General features: G+C 38.0%; 1 protein-coding gene across 6 annotated transcripts in view; it reads right to left on the bottom strand.

Annotated features, from left to right (window-relative positions):
- The window catches only part of EPHB1 (EPH receptor B1), a 745,891-nt gene that overhangs the window by 152,426 nt on the left and 569,826 nt on the right, over positions 1-23,639 (bottom strand). For all 6 annotated transcript variants that reach the window (XM_043997284.1, XM_043997282.1, XM_043997279.1 and 3 more), the window contains one exon: positions 22,944-23,279. In XM_043997284.1, coding sequence (XP_043853219.1) covers positions 22,944-23,279 — 336 coding nt within the window. The remainder of the gene's footprint in view (positions 1-22,943; positions 23,280-23,639) is intronic.

The following is a 23,639-nucleotide window of genomic DNA, read 5'->3' as shown; positions in this document are numbered from 1 at the left end:
GAGGCTGGTTCTCCATCTACTATCCATAGTGTTTCTCATTTGACATATTAGTATTCCTCATCTATGAAATGGAGTTGGACTAAAAGGTCTTTCTCTTAAGGAATATGAGTCTATGCTGGGTTCTGAACTATCAGACCTGTCAGCAAAAGCCTCTAGGAGTATTTCATTTGAATGTCTCACCTTACATAAGTGTGTCTAAAATGGAAATTATTCTCTTCCCTTCAAAACCAGCAAACCCCCTTCCCATTCTTCCCTATTTCATGATCACCATTCTTTCAGGCCTCCTTCCCCCAACTAATATACCAAAACCTTATAGGGTTATTTGTCTCTTGCTTTCCCCTCATTTATTATATCTAATTAATCACCAAGCCTTGTCCATTTTACTTTAGAGATGTTTATTTTCTCTTAATTAATTAATTAATTAATTAATTAATTAATTAATTAATTCATTCGTTTGTTTGTTTGTTTTTGGTGAGGCAATTGGGGTTAAGTGACTTGCCCAGGGTCACACAGCTAGTAAGTGTCAAGTGTCTGAGGCCAGATTTGAACTCAGGTCCTCCTGAATCCAGGGCTGGTGCTTTATCCACTGCGCCACTTAGCTACCTCTAGAAATGTTTCTTGCATCTAACCCTTCATGTTCATTTCCACTATCACTATACATTTCCAAGTTCTTCCCACTTAAACTTTCATCTACCTGATCTTTCCATCTCAAAATTCCCCTATTTCTAATCCACATCACCCTTCCTGGATATATCATCTCATAGATGTGGAGATTCTCTCCATGGGTGCAAATCACAGACCATCTTTTCCTGTCTATCCTGTTAGTCAGTCAGTCAAGAGCGATTTATTAAGCTCTTACTCTGTATCAGGTATTCTGCTAAGTGCTGGGGATGGAAATACAAGCAAAAAGAAAGATAATTCCTGACCTCAAGGAGCTTACGTTCTAGTGGGAGACTCACACATAAAAGGAATGCAGGGGCATGGTGGAGAAGCTCACATTGCAGCTTGGTGAGAAATGAAGATATGACTGGCCTGAGTGCCATTCTTAAATGGAGATTCTGTGAGGAGTTACCCAATCAATGGGAAGGGCCCCTGGAGAAGAGGCTACCTCTCAGGCATGAACTTCAGGGCTGAAATGCTCTTCCAGAATGAAGAGACTTCTGGGGAGTAGTGAAGTCCAGAGTGCCTATACTGTGTGGATTCTTGTCCATGCCCTCCCCTAACTCCACCACAAGAATTCTACCTCCTATCCTGATACCTTCCTTAAATTCTATTGACATATCATGGATAGCAGCAGAGCATGTAAGTATCAGTATCCCCTCATCCTCACCGGTCCTCTTCTCTTTTTTGATTATACATTTGTTTGAATGACATCCTTTACACTGTTTTTCCACCACAATGCCTTGTTCAAAATGTATTATTTTAGGCATATGCCTAGCAGAGAACTCTCCATTGTACTTTGTGTAACCCTCAGTGTCAGTTCCTCAGAGATGGTTTTATTCCATGACTCAGAACCATCCATCACTTGAAAGAATATGATATTCAAAAGATAGGTCTTGTTCTGAAGAGAAATGAGATATTTAAAAAAGGAAATTCCCAACATGATGCAGTCTGTTCCACTATTCCTATTAAATTTCATTAAAGTCCATTTTCAGTCTCTGTCTGAGCTCTATACTGGTGGATCAGATATTTCAGTTAATAAGGATAATAGGCATACTTCATCCAATTGCTATTGTTATTTTCCTTCATAGATAGGTCAAAGTCTTTGGAAAAAGTAGAGGAAGAGAGATCATATTCTTGAAACAAAATGCCTTGGAAGAGAAAGGTATGAATCCATTAATTGAATGCACATGTAAAGTAATGACCTAATGCAGCTAATACTCAAAGGTGTGAATCAACATTGTAAAATATATGAATTGTCTTTCTGATTGCATTTCCATTCCCAAACACAACTATATTTTGATCAGAATTACTATTTTTTTAATTGTTAGCTCTGTTTTGGTCAATGAACATTGCATTCTACAAGTATATTTGAATTTCAAAATCTTGGATTTCACACCAGGAAGCCTGGTTCAATAAACATTTTTATGTGGGAACACTTCTGATCAAAGCATATTAAAACAAACAAATAATTAGCTTTGAGAGTAGGCGTGTATGCAAAAGCAGAATTAATTACTTGGATAATTCTTGTTATTGGGTTTTTTTCCGTGATGTGGACATTTGCTGTTATTTAGTTGTTGCATTTTTCTTCTTGTTGTTGTTGTTGTTATAACATATATAAAGCATGATTAAGAGGCTATCAAATCATGTTTTACTCTGTCAAAAGATGGCTTTATTTTCTTCCTTTGCCTCACTATCTATGCAAGAGTTCTTAATTTGGGGTCCATAAACTTTAAAAAAAATGATAACTATTTAAATATATTTCTTTTTAACCCTATACATTTTACTTTATGCATTTTAAAACATTCTGAGAATAGGTCCATAGGTTGATTTAACAAATTACCAAAGGGGTCTTTGAATAAAAAAGTTTAACAATCACTTCTTTAGATTCACTTTTCACTTGGAGCTCCTAAAGTCTTTCTTTCTTTCTTAGTTTCTTAGTTTCTTTCTTTCTTTCTTTCTTTCTTTCTTTCTTTCTTTCTTTCTTTCTTTCTTTCTTTCTTTCTTTCTTTCTTTCTTTCTTTCTTTCTTTCCTTCCTTCCTTCCTTCCTTCCCACTTTGCTTAAAATGTTCACTTATTTAATATTGGACTGTTTCAGGCAGTGATATATGAAACAGAAGGAATTCCAGTCCATGTCTAGTAGACTCAGTTTATATTGTAATGTTGAGGCAAGTTAGACACCCCCACATCAGGGATAAGAGGGCAGAGAGACTCTTATCTTTTATCCATCTGCAAATTCTTTGATTCTAGAACTAATGTCAATGAGGAACTGCCTAGAAGAAATGGATATTGACAATCAGTCTCTCAGTCAGGTCCATTATTTCAAAGCACAGAAACACAAACACACAAACCTTATGTTAACTATAGAGTCTACTAATATATAATCTACAAAAAAACTAGGACGCCACTCACCTGCACTAAAAGGATACAAAGAAACATGAACTTTGGCCTCATTACTACCTTTCAGTCCTAATCTTTGTCTAACTCTGGGAAATGAAGCAGCACGTATAAACACCCAGAGGAAAGTGTCTCCTTACAGACTATCAACTCATTCTGGATGTTCAGGGCAGTTTAGCTTTATGCTGGGGCAAACAGAGAGAATGGGAAGCTTTTTACCAATACACTATTCTTGAGCAATTAGACCTCAGGTACCTCTGAATACATGGACAATTAATAGCTCAGATAAAGATAAATATAGGGGTTTGCAAATTTCTTTTAGCATCAGGGCCAGCACTCAGGGATTTAGTAGGGATTCTGTCTGCTTCTAGCCACATATCTTTTCTCATTTCTCTGGGGGAAAGAGCCCTATCTAAACTGTACGCATCAATGAGGGTAAAGGAAGAATGCAATGCCTGCAAAATAAATGGAAACACCTATGGAAAATACAAGAGAAGCTATAAAATGTAATTAGATGCTAAAGAATTCCAAGTAAGAGAAAAATAGGGCAGTGCTTATTTGCTCATTCTTAACACGGAGTCATGTACCCCTGTGAGGGCTTTATACATATTGGCTGGTCTCATATACTCAAGTCTCATACATCTGACCTTTGTCCTATTCCTGGTCTCTCAGCATATTTCATAAGGAAAGCTTTAGGAACTGACAGGGGCCCTGGCTTTTTGTAATCTTTTGAATCCTGTCTTTTCCCCATGCATGTCAAATAGCCGCATCTAGTCAAAGGTAGTTTAAAAGTCGAAATGCCAATGAATAGCTATTTCCTCATCCATGCCCAACAAACACCTGGTGAAGTTTCATTTTAGCTTAATGAATGAATTTTATTTAAAAACCTGAAGGGTAAAATGAAATACCATTCATTTGTAACTTCCCAGAACACTTTGACTATTATTGACTTAGCTCTTTTAAAGGATCGTGTATGTATGTACGCATGTATGTATGTGTGTGTGTGTATGTATGTGTTACCATGTATTTGTATGCATACCCTGATTCTAATTAATCCTTGTCCCTCTTGCATCTGGTTCTTCTATTTTATTTTTATTGGCTTGAAAGACCTTGGAAGTCTGGCCCCCATGCCTTCCTATCTTAATTATATAAAACATATAGAGCTCTGTCTGCAGAGTGTGGCCACTAAAATGCCACACTGATTCATTATAATTTTATGTGTCCTTATCATTCTGACACAGAAAAACTTAACTTGGGCAAAATACATCCATCCATAGGGTTCCAGATACCATAAGTCTTTTTTTTTTATCTCCTTAGTTATTAGTGTTCTCTAACTTTTCAAATTATATTGTATATTTAAAAATAATATTACTCATCAACTTTCCAGGAAAATGATAACTCCATGTTAGCAAGGTCAATCTTTTCCCTTTGTCTTTATATTCTTACCCCCTAACACAATGTTTTGCTTACAGTTGATTGACCACAAAAGAAGCTAGGTGGCCCAGTGGATAGAACACTGGGCCTGGAATTGTGAAATCCTCTCACAGACACTCACTGTGTGACCTTGAGAAAGTCACTTAACTTCCATTTGTCTCACTTTCCTCAACTATAAATGGGTATCATAACAGCACCTAACTTGCAAGGAGGTTGGGAGGGCCAAATAAGATAATAATCATAAAAGTGTTCTAACACAGTCCTTGGTTCATAGTAGGCACTATATAAATGCTTATTTCCTTCCCTACCATATAATTGAATAGGCTAAGAGACAGAAGGGACTACAGAATGCCATTTAAACTAATAAATTATTTTTAGAGATGAGGAAACTGGCCCATAAAGGTTAAGTAAATTGTTCAAGGTCATACAGATACTAAGTAACGGAGGCAAAATTTGCCCCTGACTCCAGATGCAGTTTTTTAAAAAATCCTTAATTATGATAAAACCCCCATAATATTATCATATTATAAAATCATTATAAATTATTATGTTATTGTTATAAATAAGAAATTCATATTGAATAAGAAATGAAATCTTAGTCATATATAAGGAGCCATCTTCAAAAAAATTGATTGAAGGAACTTTTGTGTTTCCCATTTTTCAATCAACTAAGTATTTATTAAGAGTCTCCCACATAGCCAGACACAAGGTGAGCAAGAAGGAAGAAAAACTTGCTATCTAGTTGAGGAGACAAGGTTAAGAAACAGAAAACAATGAGAGGATAATCCAAGACAGAACCTCTTAGGTGTTAAATTATATGATTCATAGACTGGATTTAGTATAGGAGCTCATAAAAATGAATCTGCTTTACATCAATATTTTGCTCTGTGTCTACTTTGTTTTAGGAGAAATAATAGACACATGGCAACAATTGATTCATTGACTAATAAGCCAAGTTGTAGCAGAGTTCTGCCGAACATAGAAATAACACTTACATCTTTCCCCAAATCCCTTGACTTAGCTCCTTATCTGTGGATTCCAGAGTAAATGCTGGTTCTGTTGCTGGGGTCCTGAGGAGAATATAGATTCCAAGCTCTTAACAGTTGGCCCAGTTTCTCCCCTGCATTGGGAGATGTTTGTGGTCCAGTATTGCCTTTATTTACCCAGCACATTTAATCTGCCTCCTTTAAAAAAAAAAATCTTTTCACATCCGCTCAGAGAAGATGTTAATTTTCTGAAATTAAACACTTAGCTTGATTACTGTTTTGTTAATTGCTGCATTCAAAAACCCCTGGTGCTCCTGCCTGTTTAACATGGATAATGCTGTGAAAATGATAGGCACAAAATTGGCCTGCAGGTGGACAGACAACAGCTTTAAAAATCACCCACCAGCTCTCTACAGGCTCCCGGGAACCAGTGAGCAGTGTTCCTTCAGACTGCGGCCATGAGGTCATATAGTCTGAGAGTCCCCAACATGTCATGATGGCATGAGGAAGGAGGAGAAAGAAACCTAGATTGAGCCTGTCAGGACCACTTGACATCAGTGAGCTGGGAGTCATTTGAAAACCTGTGAATGATTAAATCTAGTCAATGATCCATTGCCAGCATTCCTTCTGGGGAGGCAAAGGAGGCAAAAGTGGCTTACTCCTAGCTTATTTTCTGTTTCCATAGAGTCTTTAAAAAAGATCAAGAAATTTAGATATAGATTCACAAATGTTTGTGTGTGTATGTATAGATGTATATCTATGCTTATAGCTATAGCTATATCTAATCACCAATTTTCCTGCTTTGACAACTATTAAGAAGGTAGTTGGAGGCTAGTGGGATGTCATAGACATGGTGTTGCTGTTTCTTTCCCCTTTGCAATCTAGATCTCATTTGTGTGCTCTATCCTAGGCCCTCTTCTCTTCTCTTTGTACATTCTCTTTCTTGCTGATCTCATTCACTTCCATGGGTTTGTTATTTGTATGCCAACAACTTTCAAGTCTATATGTTGAACCTTGTCTTTCTCCAGAACTTCATTCCTGCATCAGTTTCTCCCTATTAGATAGACACCTCCAAATTGATGATTTTTAGGTTTCTTAAACTCAACCCATCCAAAACAGAACTCATAATTTTTCCATTCAAACCCTTCTTTCTTCCTAACTTCCTTATTTCAGTTGAAGACATCACCAAAGTTTCTGTCATGTAGATTTGTACCTTGCAGTCATCTTCAACTCTTCCCTCTCCTTCACCCTTCATATAATAATTGCCCAGTCTTAATAATTCTATTTCCACAACATTTTCAACATCCTTTCTCTTTTCCTCTACCCACATGGACACTATCCTGCTTGCTGTGTTCTTCCCTTCTCACCTGGACTCTTGTGATAGCATATTAAATGATTTCCCTGTTTCCAGTCTCTTTTCTAACCCACCCTTAGCACAGCTACCAAATGGACGAGCCTAAAGCAGAGACTTGACCATGTCAGTCATCTGTGCAAGAAACTCCAAGGGCTCCCTTTTGCCTCTATGATAAAATAGAAATGCCTTTGTTTACTTTTTTCATCCTTCAAAATCCACTGTGCTGCCCTGCCTGGTTTTAACTCCAGGAATTAAGATGCTCCCCCTCCCCCCCACCCAGATTCTCTCTGTCTCTGTCTCTGTCTCTGTCTCTCTTTCACACACACACACACACACACACACACACACACGCACACTTTCCAGCCTCCTTTTGTGTATTATCCTTCCCTTTAGATTGTAAATTCCTTGAGGGTAGGGATTACCTTTCTTTTTTATCAGTTGTATCCCTTGTGCTAGTAGGAACTTAATAAATGTTTATTGGATTGGATTGAAAATGTATATTGGATTGGAATCAGACTCCTGCTTACTCTGCCAGGATTACTATACATTATTCTTCCACACTCACATTCTACTTAATGTTCACCATACACAACATTCCATCTCCCACCTCCATGACTTGGCATAGGTTTTTATCCATCCTTGGAATGCGCTCTCCTCCCTCTCAAACATTTTAAATTGGTTTTCAATGCTCAATTCAAGTGCTACCTCCTCCTAGAAGCTTTTTACAGCCCCATAGTTGTTAGTGCTTCCCCAAGAAAGCACTATGCATCTGTTTTGTATATATTTATTTTGTCATTTTCCCCATTAGAATTGAGGCTTCTTTAGGGCAGGGATTCTTGTTTTTATATTTCTATTCTAGACAACAAACCGTACCTAATGGGTAGTATATGCCTAATAAATGCTTGTTGAATGAATTAATGTATCATCCCAGATTCTAAGGCATTCATTCTTCAGGCCAATTAAGCTCTGATCCTTGGCTTTAGACAGAGCTCACTGCAATGAGAACTAAGGACCTGATGGCATCTATTGCTCTTTTGTCTTGAGCAGCATTGAGATGAAACTTCAAAAGAATTCGCATACAGGGTCATCATTTTCAAAAACCTCAAACAATGCAGGCTGATATTTGCTAACATGGACCAGAGCACCTATCAAAAGATGGAATAACAAGGAAGGGTCCTAACAGCTTTGTGCAGCAGCCTGATATACAATGGGGCTGATTTCAATTCTCCTGGCAAGCTGAAGGGGATGGCTTTGACATTTGAATATAGTACCTAGCAAGAGATACAAACACCTGATTCTTTTTTTTTGAATGTATGTGACATCCAAACTGGGTAAACTACTGAGGTGAGGGGAGGAGGGAGGAAATCAGTCAAACTAAGATGTTGGCATTGCACAGCTGTCCAAATCTTTGATGAAGGGTTTGATAGTTTCATTAGTCATTGAAGGTTTATTTGGGTTCATTCCATTCTTTATTCTTTTTTTCTTTTTTTCTGGGCAATGAGGGTTAAGTGACTTGCCCAGGGTCACACAGCTAGTACATGCCAAGTATCTGAGGCTGGATTTGAACTCAGGTCCTCCTGAATCCAGGGCCAGTGCTTATCCACTGCGCACCACCTAGTTGCCCCCCCCATTCCATTCTTTATTGATAAACTAATTCTCCCTAAAGGCAAGAAATTTATGGCCTACCAGTAATACTAATCATTCTACCTTGTCCTCAAGTATTTCAGCTAAATGTTACACCCAACATGCCAAAATGGCAAAATAATCACTCATGACACATTTCACTTGCTTCTCTGGCTTTTATAGCTTTGCTGGATTCTCCAGTTATCATGCTAACTCTAGGGACATCTTATATAAAAGATATGGACATGAATCATACAAGATGAAAAGAGGTGATAGGGTTGTATCTGTCTTGGTGGACAGACTATATGCATGCATGATACTTCATACATGAAGCATACAGATGCTTCGAAATAAGATAGTATCTAAGGAAACCATTTTAATATATTTTAAGTCTATTTCATTCTAATTCTAAAAGTCAGATCATGGAAATGATAAATAAATATTTAGGAAATTAAGGACCATTTAAATAAGTAGTTTTCTAATGTTATTTTGAGGAAACTGAGTCACAGAGAAGTTCAATATTTGCCTGTTGTCACATGACAAGTATCTAAGGAGTCTCATATTGTAGTCCCTTCATTACCTGCTGACACATCTACCTTACATTACCATATCTCATAGAAAATAGGTTAAGACCTGCTTAAAATGTCTGGTTCATCTTTAGATTTCTAGGTAGGACCTTGTAAATCCACAGGAAAGCTTAATTCAGGACTCAAGTCAAGAAATGATGAATTTAATTTTTTAAAAAAATTTGCATTTAGTAGAACAAACACTGAGTTCAAAAGCAATTATATTAATAAAATACTTGCATGCAAAATAGTAAGGCATTTATTTACATAATTATTTTAAATCATATTTTTATTTCACTAAGTTAAAAAAATTAATAACCTCATTGTTTTAAAAATATTGAACTGTGTTTGTCCCTGCATTTTGGTAAGTATTATCTGTCAGCCTGCAGATAGGCCAGTCCACTAGGAAATTAACTGGTTTCTGTATCTCAGTCTTAATATAAATATTTAAATTGTAGCAATGTAATATTGTTTTAATATTTAATTATTGGATTTACATAATATCTTTAACTCCAAAGAGCTCAATATGTTACAACATTATAAAACTTCTTTTCATGCCCAAAGATTATCCCTTATACATACATAGCCTATATTTAACCAAGGAATAATGCAAATAAGGTAATATATTCAAAGGTGCTAGTGGTTTCTACAGGTTTTTCTTTCTTTGTGTGTATGAGAAAAATAACATACTTGTTTCAATTTCTATTTCTGAGAAATTGGGAATCATAGCATCATAGATCTAAAGTAAAAGTGGATGTCAGTATGAACAGGTAGTTTTCAGATGAAATCAAAGCTATCTATAGTCATATAAAAATACTCTAAATCACTAATGATCAGAGAAATGCAAATTAAAACAACTCTGAGGTTTCACCTCACACCTATCAATGTGGCTAATATGACAAAAAAAAGGAAACTTTTGGATGGTGGAGGGTATGTGGGGAAACTGGGAGGCTGATCCTCTTTTGGTGGAGTTGTGAACTGATCCAACCATTCTGGAGAGCAATTTGGAACTATGGCCAAAGGGCTATAAAACTGTGCATATGGGGCAGCTAGATGGCACAGTGGATAGAGCACCAACCCTGGATTCAGGAAGAACTGAGTTCAAATTTGGCCTGAGACACTTGACACTTGCTAGCTATGTGACCCTTGGCATGTCACTTAACCCCAGTTGCCTAAAAAAACCAAAAACAAACAAAAAAACCCTGGGCATACTCTTTGAGCATGCAATACCACTGCTAAATTTACATCCCCCAAAAAAGAGAAAAACCTATTTGTACAAAAAATATTTATAGCAGCTCTTTTTGTGGTAGCTAAGAATTGAAAATCAAAGTGTTGCACATCAATTGGGGAATGACTAAACAAGGTGTGATATATGATTGTAATGGAATATTATTGTTATAAGAAATGACAAGCAGGGTGATTTCAGAAAGGCCTGGAAAGATTTCTATGAACTGATGTATAGTGAAGTGAGCAGAACCAGGAGAAGATTGTGCCCAGTTATAGCAATATTGTTTGATGAAGAGCTTTGAATAACAACTATACAGCAATACAAGGATTCAAAATAATCTCAAAGGACTAATGATAATGAAGCAAACTATCCATCTACAAAGGAAGAACTGATATAGATTGAACACAGACTAAAGCATACTATTTTTCACTTTATTTCTTTCATTTTAAAAATTTTATTCTAGTTTTCTTATACAAAATGACGAATGTGGTAATGTTTTACACAATTGTACGTATATAACCCATATCTGATTGCTTACTACTTCAGGGAGCAAGGAGGGGAGGGAGACAAGGAGGGATGGAATTTGGAACTCAAAACTTTAGATAAAAATGTTTATTACAATTTTTTTTAAAAAAGTGGATGTCAGAGACTAGCTAGTCCAAGCCCCTCATTTTACAGAATAGAAAACTATAACCCTGAGAGACTATGATTGTTCCAAGGTCATACAGGTAGTGTCAGAGGCAGCATTTGTACCTGGGTCATCTGACTTTAGAGTCAATTCTCTTCCATGCTGTTTCCTGTTTTTAAAATGAATAATCTAAATGGCATCGCACCTATGGTGAAAAGCGAAAGCTAATAAAGCAAATCTTGAGGAAAAAAGAACATACATGTATTTTTGGCCACTGCTGATATTAATATACCCTATGCCTTTTGAATAATAAGTTAACTATGAATTTGTGTGTAAATAAATATCAGATACAGGCTTGTTTCATTTGGTGGGGGGTGGACATCAAACCATGGGGAAGCTTATGAAAAATTAAATAGACTGATAGGTATTTTATGGACCCAGTGTCTTCCGTGCTATCATATTCTGGAGTCTGGGATTTTTTCTCATCATCATCATCATTTGCTTGTTTATATCAGTCAATGATAGTACCTCCCTTTTCTGTGCTTTCCTTTTTCTCTGTACATAATGGAAACAAATGAACATTATTGACCTTCAGTGGAGGATATTAAATCTGAGACACAAAATATGGAAATCTAGAAGTTCTTAGCATAAGCTACTTCAAAATGTCCTATATTATAGACCATGTGCTTAGAAATTTGACATTTCTCCTGGTCTCCATTATGGAGGGAAATATTTTTAAAATCCATATGTCATGATTGAGTGAGTTGAGAAGAGAAAACAGACCAAATTTTAAGACTCAACTACTGCAGATTTGCTATCTAGATCGTTCTCAATTCATTGAAAAATATTCACCCTTTTGCTCCACTTCATTTATTTATTCTTGTTATCTTTTTAGAAATGTACTTTATAGATGTATGGTTCTTCCTCTTTATTTCCTTGTTTTCCCTTCATTTCAATCTTTCAAAAATATTCCCTCTTGCTTTCTCTGAGTGATAGTGGATAGTGAAATGATCCCAAGACTTAAGCTGCCTCTATGCAGAACAAAATAAAGCAAAATCTCTAGCTCAATTTGATTGAAACTAACAACCCAATTGGATAATATAGACCACAGCTGTTGTTACATAGATAAAGCCTGGGTGTTGGTCCAGAGCACCAGAGAGTAGCTGGATGAATGAGTATTGGGTATGTATTTTCTGTTTTTTTATTCACAACCCATCATTTTTTTAAAAAAGTCATGTTTGGGGATAATATTGTCAGCTTTGATGTGATGTTTAAATGTATTTCTTTTGGATACTTTTTCTGTACAGTTTCTCTTCAGGTGATCTTATTGGCTCTCATGAGTTTAATTATCATCTTTTTTTTTAGATGAATCCCAGACCTATATGTGAAGTTCTAATCACTCTCATTTTCTAGTCCTGAGCGTGCAACTGCTCACTCAACATTAAAAATGTTATATCTCATAGGAATCTAATTCAACATTTCCAAACCAGAACTTCTTTTCTGATGAACTCACTCTTCCAAACTCTTCTAATATTGTGAAAGGTACCACCATCCTTCCAGTTACCCAAGTTCACCATCACTGTGTTATCCTTAACTCCTCACTTGCCCTTATCTTATATATCCAAGTTTCCAAGTCTTGTCTCTTCCACCACTACCAAGTCTCTCATACACCTTCTATCTACTCACACATCCTTATCACCTCTCTCCTGGATCATTTCAATGATTTTCTAATTGGTCCCTCAACCTCAAGGCTCCCTCCTCTTCAGTCCATCCTTCACACAGCTGCCAAAGTGATATTCCTAAAGCACGGCAATAACATTTAGTTGCTGCTCATTACGTTTAGGATCAAATATAAACTCTTCTGTTTGGTACTTAAAGTATTTCACAACCTGACTTCAAACCTATATTTCTAGACACATTATACATTTCTTCCCTCCACATGTCCTACAGTCCAGTCAAATGGACCTCTTGCAATTCCCTACATGACACTTTATTTTTGTGTCTTTATACCATGATTGTAATGTCTGTCCCATATTTGCTTGTTTCTCACCTTTGCCTTTTACAGTTCCTAATACCTTGAAATCCGATCTCAAGTGCAACCATTTTTCATATAACTGTTCCTGACCCTTATCCAGTTTAGTGTTACCTCCACTAAATTATCTTTAGCTTTTCTATATTTTTACATATGCATGTGTTGTCTCCCCCAATAGTATTTCTATTCCAAAAAGGCAAGGGCTGTTTCATTTTTGTCTTGGTTTCTCCAGTGCTTAGCATCCAGTACATGCTTAATAAATCTTACTGATTGGCTGATTGATTTCTGATCCACTAGGAATCCTTTCTGAATAAGATGACACATCATCAGTACCAGACAAAGCCAATGACCTCCAGGAAGGTGAGCCCACAACTCTCTGAAGCTGCTTAGTGGCTTATTTCAGAGTTGTAATTTGAATGGCTTGACTGGGGCACAGTGACATCTTTCTTTGGCTGGAGGGGAGGGTCACACCTTCTCCCCTTAGAAGACCTTTTCCTCATTTCTCCTGTGTCTGATGTTCAACCTTGAGATTCCATCCTCTTCCAAGGCTCAACTATCTCCACCATTCTCTGCTATCTCCCTACATTTTGTATCCTCTACAGGGCTGAGGTTTTTCAACTTCACCATGGAGTTTGGGACCACCAAGCCTGACATGGGCAGACTGTCTTCTGAGTACTCCTTACCTCCAACTGAATTTGCCCCATCGAATTTCCAGAATTTCCAGTTATGGTTTGTCTTCTTTTAGTTCATATCTTTGGTGATCTAAAATTTCCTTCTCATAGCTAACTTCAATGCATTAACACCAGCAATAGTAATGCCCTCCATTCTGGACCTATAGTTGGAGAAGAACAACTGGCCCTCATTTGTCATGTAAAATGCAAATGTATCTGGATCATTCCTTTACATAGTATGACATTGCTGGTTAACAATAAGACTGAATACTAAAGCCATGAGGCAACCTTGTGGTACAATCCTTATACTTAGCCATGAGTGGCTTTAAGACACATAATGGTAGGGGTAGCTAGGAGGCTCAGTGGATAGAGCAGTGGCCCTGGAATCAGGAAGACCTGAGTTCAAATTTCTGTCTGATACTGTGTGACCCTGGGCAAATCATTTAATCCTGATTGCCTCCATATATACATGGTGGGGGGTTGTGGGAGGAGAAAGGAACAATTATTAAGTAGTAGGCATTGCTAAATTCTTTTATGAATATTATCTCATTTGATCCTCACAACAACTCTGGGATATAGGTGTTATTATGATACTCATTTTACAGTTGGGGAAATGAGGCAAACAGAATTTAAGTGTTTTGCCCAGCGTCACATAGCTAGTGTGTCTGAGGCCAGATTTGAACTCAGTCCTTCTTGACCATGTCCAGTTGCCAGCAAATCCTGCTACCTAAATTCCTGCTGCTGCAAAAGTTTAGAGGGGGAAAATCCCTTTCAAAAATGATCTAATGTAGGCGGCTAGGTGGCGCAGTGGATAAAGCACCGGCCCTGGAGTCAGGAGTACCTGAGTTCAAATCCAGCCTCAGACACTTGACACTTACTAGCTGTGTGACCCTGGGCAAGTCACTTAACCCCAATTGCCTCACCAAAAAAAAAAATTTTTTAATTAATAAAAAAATGATCTAATGCAATGCCTTCATTTTAGAGATGAGGAACCCAAGGTTAAGAGGGATGCAGTGACTCACTGCATCAAAAGTCAACCAGCAAGGGCTAGAACCAGGCCTGGAGGTTCCAACACCATGCTCTTCCTACCATTCCACGCCACCTCTCCTTGAACAAGGAAACAACATCAGAGGATTGAGAACAGCAGCAAAATGTGTCTGACATCAGTAATGCAACAAGCTTCACTCCAAGCCAAAGGCCTACAAGGCCCTCAAACTGTCTAACCTACTCCAGTGTATGAGACCTAGCAATGCAACACATACTGCATGAGATTCAACTCTGGGCACTCACACCAATGTTTCTTTCCAATGTCAGGGAAAAGCTGTCCATGGTTTGAACTGTGCCACACAACAGATTGCAACTGTGGCAGCCAACAGGCCTCATTCACTCTCAGATGAGCCACATGGGTTGGCTCAATTTGAGGATATGCATTATGTGACCTGGAGCCTGTGTAATTTTCAGAGATTTAGAAGATAATAGAAAGTCTGTGACATCAGACTGAGTCTTTCAGATTCTGGAGTGGGGTATATAAAGGAACAAATAATAATAAGTAAGCCCTTTAAGATTTATAGTTCATTTTACATATATTATTTCATTTGATCCTCCCAATAGTAGGTACTATTATTATTATCCTCATTTCATAGATGCCGAGAGAGGTTAAGCAGTTTACCCAGAATCCCACAGATAGTAAGTATCTGAGGCAGGATTTGAACCCAGGAATTCTTGACTTCACCTCTCTTCCTCCTCTCTATCTCCCCTCAAAATTCCTTACCCAACTATGCATATGACCTCGCAGAGGGGAAAAAAAGTGACAGGCATTCTCAGTCAACTCTACCATTGTACCTGGATAGGCTGTTTCAATTGACTGCCCCTTTCACCAACCTTAAAATTATTGACTCTTTTTCAGAGCCTCTTCCTCCTCTATGTGTTATGCTTCTCCAGTAGAATATAAATTCCTTAAGGGCTGGGAATTCCTTTGCTTTTGTATTTGTATCCCTAGTAATTAGCATAGTTTGCATAGTTGGCCTTGTTAGCTTCCTAGATTCATCCATTGTTTTCTCATGGCCAATACAGTGAGGGGGATAAACAAAGAAAAAAGACTTCATTGTTTAGAGATTACAGCTATTAGTATAGTTGCAGAGCTTATCAGAAACCACTTTATGGTGCCCTGAACAGTTATCAGCATATGATTATTCTTCAGTAAACACTTGTTTTACTTAACTATTGAGAAGCAATAATTTTTCAGTCATTTAACACTTACATATCACTCAAGTTATTTACCACTGACCTATTCACAGAGTCACAAACTTATCAAAGCTATGAGAATATTAATATTCTTCATTACACCAAAGAGAGAAAATAGTTGAGGGCTTGGCAGGTTGGTGACATGGAAAAAGTACTAAATATAGAGTCAAAGGACCTCAGTTCAAATCCTGGAGTTGTTACCAATTACCTCAATGACCTTGGGTAAGTTCACTTCTCTGCCTCAGTTTCTTCATCTGTAAAGTAAAAGGGTTGGACTGATCTTTAAGACCCCTTTCAATGTCATACCTATTATCCTATAATCCAATTCCATTCAATGAATAATTATTAAGACCTATTATATGCAAATCATTTTGCTAGGAAAAAGAGAACAGACACTTGTTCTAAAAAGCTTACCATTTAATGGGGGGAAATATATCCACATGTAACTGACATTATAGGGTGCAAGATAAGAGCAAGGGAAGGGGTCATATTAAGTATTACTAGGGGTCTAAAGAGTCAGTCAGTCAGTAAGTATTTATTAAGCTTTTAATGTGTGTCAGGCACTGGGCCAAGTGCAAGGGATACAAGGAAAGGTTAAAAAGAAACATCCCCTTCCCTCAAGGAGCTTAAAGTTTAATGGGGAAGACAACTTGCAAACAACTCTTTACAAACAAGCTATATATATATATTATATATACATATCTGTGATAAATTGGAAATAATCAACTAAGGGAAGGTACTAGAATCAAGAGGGATTGGGAAAGTCTTTGACTTTCTACTAGAGTTGGGGTTGGGGAAAGGGGAGAAGGCTTTATGGAAGAAATAGCAGTAGCACATGAGTTGGGCTTTAGTGATGTGCTCCAGAGTGAATTTTGTGACCAAAAGAGTTTAGTAGGTGTCCTTTTAAGGGAGATCTTGGGACAAAGAAATCAGATCCTCCCAGGCCCAAAGTGGTTGATCATTAGGATGGTGGAATTAAAGAGTCATAGGTTTAAAAGACCTTGGAGATCATCCAGTCCAAGTCTCTAATTTTACACATGAGTAAATCAAGTCTCTGAGAAGTTGAATAACTGACCCTTGATAACTTCCTCTCTTGTAACTTTATTTCAGGAACCTCCTATACATGCTTCACCTCTCTTCCTCCTCTCTATCTCCCCTCAAAATTCCTGGCCAATCGCCATATTATCTTACACTCCTACTCTTTCCTTCCTTATCCTATCCTCTAGTTATAGACCAGTGAACTATAACCAAATCAACTCTGCCATTGTTCCTGGATGGGGGTGTGTCAATTTATTGTCCCAATTACTAACCTATACTGTAAACCAAGGTGCCCCTTCCTCCTCTATTTGTAATGCCTCTCCTATAAAATGTAAACTCCTCAAGAGCAGAGACTGCCTTTGCTTTTATATTAGTATCTCCAGCAATTAGCACAGTTCTTGGCACATAGTAAGTTCCTGTGCTGATAGAGCTGGGGTTTTAATCCAGGTCCCCTAGCTTCAATTCCCAAACTCTTACCACATTGCCCTAGAGTATGTAGTCAATGCTTCACAATTTTAACACTTCCTTTATGAAGAAACAAAGTACTATGGTAATACAGGAAAACACTACAGCCCTTACACATGTATACCTCCTCACTTTTTAGATCTGAGCCAAGCAATGGATCTGAGGAAGCAGTCAGCCATCCCTACCCTTCAATCTCTTCAAGCCCAAGTGTTTAGCAACCAGTGCCTGAATCTAAGGGCACCTGTGAACCGCATTAATCTGTCAATTATGTTTTGCAGAGGCCAATGCTCCAAGATACAACGTAAGGAGGGGAAGAATTGGGATAAGGATCCTTTTTGTATATTATGAATAAATATGTAGATATATGTTGTATTTTATGACTAAAATACATTACAATAATCCTCTCAACATATAGTAAGAGCAAAACTCACATTTATAAAACACATTATGGTTATGACATACTTGATGTGAATTGCCTCTTTTGGGTCCTCACAACCACTATGAGATATGGAAGTGCAAGTGTTACTGTATCTGTTTTATAGATGAAGAAACAATGTCAGAGAGATAAGGGATTGGGAATGTTTTATTTTCCATAGTGATGTGGCTGAAAGTAACAATTTGGAATCCAGTTTATGGAGTAAACTCTTTATGATATGAACTATTTCATGAAGTAGACAGGCAGCATAGCAAAGTAGAAAAGGAGCTGTCCTCAGAGCCAAAAATGGCCTGGGCACAAGTCCCACCTATGACCTACAGTGCCACTTACTAGCTGTGTGACCCCAGCAAGTTACTTAGACTCTGAGTGCCCTTAAGCAGCTCCCTAAAAAAGACTCTCAAATTCCAAAGAAGTTGTGATCTGCAGTGGTAGAGAAAGGTCTTCCCTGGGAGCTCTCTATACAAATGAAATCAGAGGTCTAGAAAAAACAACAATAAAGAAAAACAAAACCTTCACTAAGTTGCTTGTGAGACTAAGTAATAGGAAAATAGAACTGAGACAGCTGTGTGATCTTAGCACAACAGTATTAGATTTGGAGAAAACCCCTAATACCAGGTCTGCAATTTACTAGTTGTATTACCTTAGGGCAATCCACTTTGCTCACCCTAACCCCTACCCCTGCCCCAAGTTTCCTCATCTATAAAATAAGTTATTTGGACTAGATGATGTTCAAAATTCATTCTAGCTTTCTATCCTAAGTGACTTGCCCCAATGAGTTAAGGCAGCCTAACATAGCTATGGAGCTATGGGCCTCAAGTTCAGTCCTGGCACCGAATCTAACAAGCTTTATGATTATATCCCTCTGAGCTTTCATTTTCTCATTTTTGTAATAATAATAATTATAGCTATTATTATATTATTACAGCATTTATATAGTGGCTTAAAATTTGCAAAGCACTTTACATATGTGATCCCATTTGATCCTCACCACAGCACTGGGGGGGGGAGGTGGTACTATAATTATGCCCATTTTACAAATGAGAAAACAAAAGCCCTGAGAGATGCAATAACCAAGCTAGTTTGCCTCTGAGGTAGGACTGAAACTCAAGTCTTTGGCCCCAGGTACAGTATGCTCTCCAATGAGCCACCTAACTGCTTGGTGAATGTTTATAGTTATGCTCTGTGTCTCACAGGTGTAGTGTGAGGATCAAGTATGATAAGATTTCTAAAGTGCTTTCCAAACCTCCAAAGGCTACACAAACATAAGCTCTCTGGGGCTTCAACTCAAAGGAAGAAATGTATTTTTTTTTGGTAAAAGTACTTTGCAAAACTTAAATATACATGTGATGTGTTGTGATGTTTTTAATGCTCTCCCAGGGCACACTTATGGTTAGTAAGTGGTGGAGCCAGAACTCTGGAAATCTGAATGCAAATCCCACTTCTAAAACTTTTTGTTTATCACCTTGGGCAAGTTACTGAACCTCTTTGGGTCTTAGTTCCCTCAATTGCAAATAAGGAAGTTGGTCTAGATGGTCTCCTAAGATGTCCAAACTCAAACCCAGGTTCTTTTTATTCCTATTCAGAGAACATTCCACCCTACCATTAAACAAAATTAAATAAAGAGCAATTACTGACAAAGAACAGCAGATAAAATACATGAGTAATTGTTTCCTATGTAGAAAGAGGAATGTATGAGGGGTTCAGGAGAGCTAGCGCCTCTGATGTGAAGGCTTGCAGAGCCCTTTTCAGGGCTTCTGATCCATCTTTGGTGTCCATCATTCATTCAACTCACCTGGGGCTCCCAGAAGCTGTACCATGTTCATAAGCCACACCCAGGTGTGTGCCATCTTGACAGATGGGCTAAACCAGGTTGAAGACAACCAACAGGCCTCAAATCGGTCAGTGAATTAGGGGAATGTATGCCCCCAAAATGTGAAGACTTTCCCCAGAAGGGGCAGATGAGAATAATTTGTTCCAATGGTGATGAAGGCAGCTGAAGCAGGCTTTGTGGAGCACCTAGAGCTTGGTAAGATATTGAATCCTCATTCACTAAGCCCCAGGCCATCACCAGTTGTCTGCTCCTGGATTTCAATAACCCAGGGAGAAAGAATGTGCACCTCTACCTCACTTAAGTCCAAGACATCAACCACGATGTCACTGATGCTCTTCAAAAATGAAGAACAAACCACAACTATAGGAAAAATACTCAGAATCTGTCATTGTGAATCCCACTGACCTTCCCTTTTCTGTTCCCTCAAACCAGCATCCTCATGTATACCCACTTGGCACATATCTTAGTGTTCTACCAACACATAACCATTTTCTATTTTTAATGGCTTATCCAGGTGTCACAGCTGAGCAATGGTGGAGCTCTCTTTAAGGCCAAATGTTCTCATGGTAAAATGCCAGCATTTCAAAAGAAAGATGGCAGTGAAAGTAAAGATGGGCATATAGAGGCTAAAAAAGGTTTAGTTGACAGGGGACAAAGTATGGTAGAGATGAATGGAGAACAAAGAATTGAAGAAATGTATCAATGCACAAGCAAATGGATAGAGATTAAAAATAAAAGTTTGGAATACTCATATATTTCCTCAGATTTAGAATGGAAGGCAGATGTATAGATAAGCAGATGGGCAGGTCTGGGAATAATGGGAGAAAAAAGTGGAGGAAGGAGCAGGAATAAAAGCTAATAGATCTAAGTGGCAGGTTTGTTAACACATGGCTAAAAAGTTCGAAATGACGGCCAAGCACCAACATAACATGACAGTCTGACAGAATTCTTATTCCCAGAAGTTGGGATACTAAAATATTTAAGCCAGTTTTCTGCCTTAAACTCTCCAAGGGAAATATTGTTAACAAAGGCTGCCTGTGTTACATGTTCAACATAATGCAGGAATTACCATTTACTTTTCTTTTCTCAAGATGATTGTAATAACCTTTGCCTCCATTGCACTGGAGGCCATGGTCGCCAACTGGAGGCTTCCACACTTCTACCTTTATTTTATCACTCCACATGTATGCAGAAAAATGCGTGACCGTACACATACATACAAACATGCACACATGAATACACACACACTCCACCCCAAAGCAGCCATCTGGACAGCCAAAATTTCCTATAACACCTCTTTTTCTTTCCCATCTTGACAATCAATTGCCAAGAATCATCTGCTATCAAAGATGCCTGGCATTTAAATAGGCAGAAAGAGACCTTGATGGGGGAAGGGGAGCAATAGAGAACAGAAATGAGGGGAAGGGGGAAACAAACAGAGGAAGGAAAGGAAAAGTGTAGTAGGAAAGTATGGAATGAGAGGAAAGAAAAGAAAAATTTTAGGAATGGAAGGAAAGAGGGAATGATGGATGGAGGGAGGAAGGAAGGAAGGAAGGAAGGAGGGAGGGAAGGAAGGAAGGAAGGAAAAAAACACCCTGTGCTTGTAGTATTTTCTCCACCTTAAAATGTGTTTTCCCTCCCATTTCTCTCTATTGAAATACTACTCTTATTTAAAGGACTAATTCAAACCACAGTGCTATAGGAAGGACTTCCATTATCAGTCCTCATTTCCTATCATAGAAAACAGGTAATGTTGCAAACTGCTCAGAGCTTAATCTCATATGTGTCACAGCCAGCCAATCAGTCAGACAGTTAATCAAGGTAGATGGTATAGTGGATAGAATGCCAGGCCTGGAGTCAAGAAGTCTTACCTTCTTGAGTTCAGTTCTGCCCTCACTTACCAGCTGTATGACTCTAGTCAAGTCACTTAACCCTATTTGCTTCGGTTTCCTCATTTGTAAAATCAGCTTGAGAAGGAAATGGCAAATCACTCTAGTATCTTTGCCAAGAAAACCCCAAAATGAGGTCAGAAAGAGTTAGATATGACTGAAAATGACTAAACAACATGTGTCACAGAGATAAATTCCCTATCTAGGAATTGGGCTGAATATCTTTATTGTCTTAGAGGCCTTTGGGTTGGTGTAAACTTTAATTTACTCTTGATACCATCAGTAACCACCCTGGCCCTCAATATAGTCCTTAATTCCTTTTGTTTCATAGTTGTTTCATTACTTGTTTTTATAAATCTTTCCACCTAGAATATGAGGACCTAGAGGACAATGAATATGTCTTATATAATTCTCTTTAATTTTTTTTTTTTGGTGAGGCAATTGGGGGTAAGTGACTTGCCCAGGGTCACACAGCTAGTAAGTGTCAAATGTCTGAGTCTGGATTTGAACTCAGGTCCTCCTGACTTCAGGGCCAGTGCTCTATCCATTGCACCACCTAGCTGCCCCTCTTTAATTATTTTTTATTTTGAAAACATCTAGTACAGATCCTCATACATAGTATATACTCCATAAACATTTTTGAATGAATAAGTGACCAAATGAATGGATTCAAAAGAAAAGAAAATAGCTAGATTATGGACAGAGAATGAGAAAAAAATGAAGACAAGTATAATCGGTATTAGAAAGCAAAAGAGATATGGAAATAAAAAGCAGAAAAGGAAAATGTTCTATGATTTCATTTTAAAAGGAAAATTTGGGGTGATGTGCTCTTATAATTTGAGTTCTCCAATTAACTTGTCCAAATTCCTTACATGTAATATATTGAAGAAAATGTTATCTATTTATCTTAGGCTTTCTTGGAGACCATCTTTGGCTGGAATTCTATTAAAGTAGGATTCAGGTACCTGTGATTAGAACCTCTCAATCAATGCATGCATGTGCACACATCACAATGCTTCCTTCATATATAGTAAATCTTTTCACTCATTCATTCACTTATTCAACACATATTCATTGAGTTTCATAATAAGCCAGTGCTAAATTCCAGACCCTGGGTATTCAACTTTCTTATTGTTTTGCCTCCTGACCTTCATGCTTGGAAAGACGAAACTCTCTCATTGCTTCATCTTGGAAATATAAATGAAATACAGCTATTATGTCTTCTGTAACATGAATACACTGATTTGCTACCCCAGTTCATCATTGATAGAAAGCGTGATGTTATTATCATATCGATTATTTGTATGTATCCAAACATGTGCAAGAAAAAGTCATATTTTTAATGTTGCTTCTCTTGATTAGACAAATGAAACAAAACAATTATCCACAGACATGTAGACAGAAAGACAAGTGAGAAAACAGGACAGCAGAGAGCCACACCATGTGCCTCTGGGACTCACCAGCTTGGTTTGTCGTGATGTTGACTGAGACATGCTGTGGGGGGAAAGGACTCTTCCCAGACACTCCATTGATTGCTTGGATGTCAAACGTATAGGGAGTGTGAGCCCAAAGGCTGCTGATGAAAACCCGGCTCTCAGTCAGACCCAGCTGCCTGGGCACAAACTCTACATTGTCATCACAACGGGAACAGCTTCGTCGGTCTGCCCTGCATTTTTTACAGACAATGTTGTAGGTTACATCATCACGGCCTCCTGTTTCTCGTGGTGGGTGCCACTCCAGAATAATGGATGTCTCATTGACAATGGAGATGACATTTCGGGGACCTGAAGGAACACCTGTGGGAGGAAAGGATTATTCAATGATTTTTCCTTTGGATAGACATTGTTCTCCAAGCTTTCATAACTATACTTTTTGATTGATCATATGATTAATACACCTCCCCCCAGTTTGTTTGTCTTATTTCTTTCTTTCTGGAAAAATCGAAAGTCTTCACTATGCACCCCCTCTCCCCCGTTAAGGAGGAGTAGGGAGAGGTTACTCAGCCATTCCCAAGTTCCATATTAAATGATCATACTGAGACCCTTCTCTTCCTTGTATCCTTAAAACCTATAATATTGGGGGAGGGGTGCAGCTAAGTGGTGCAGTGGATAAAGCATTGGCCCTGGATTCAGGAGGACCTGAGTTCAAATCCGGCC

The sequence above is a fragment of the Dromiciops gliroides genome, chromosome 3 (genome assembly GCF_019393635.1).
Source record: "Dromiciops gliroides isolate mDroGli1 chromosome 3, mDroGli1.pri, whole genome shotgun sequence".
NCBI lineage: Eukaryota > Metazoa > Chordata > Mammalia > Microbiotheria > Microbiotheriidae > Dromiciops > Dromiciops gliroides.
The sequence above is the reverse complement of the archived record's forward strand: the minus strand, read 5'-3'. Positions and strand labels throughout refer to the sequence as shown.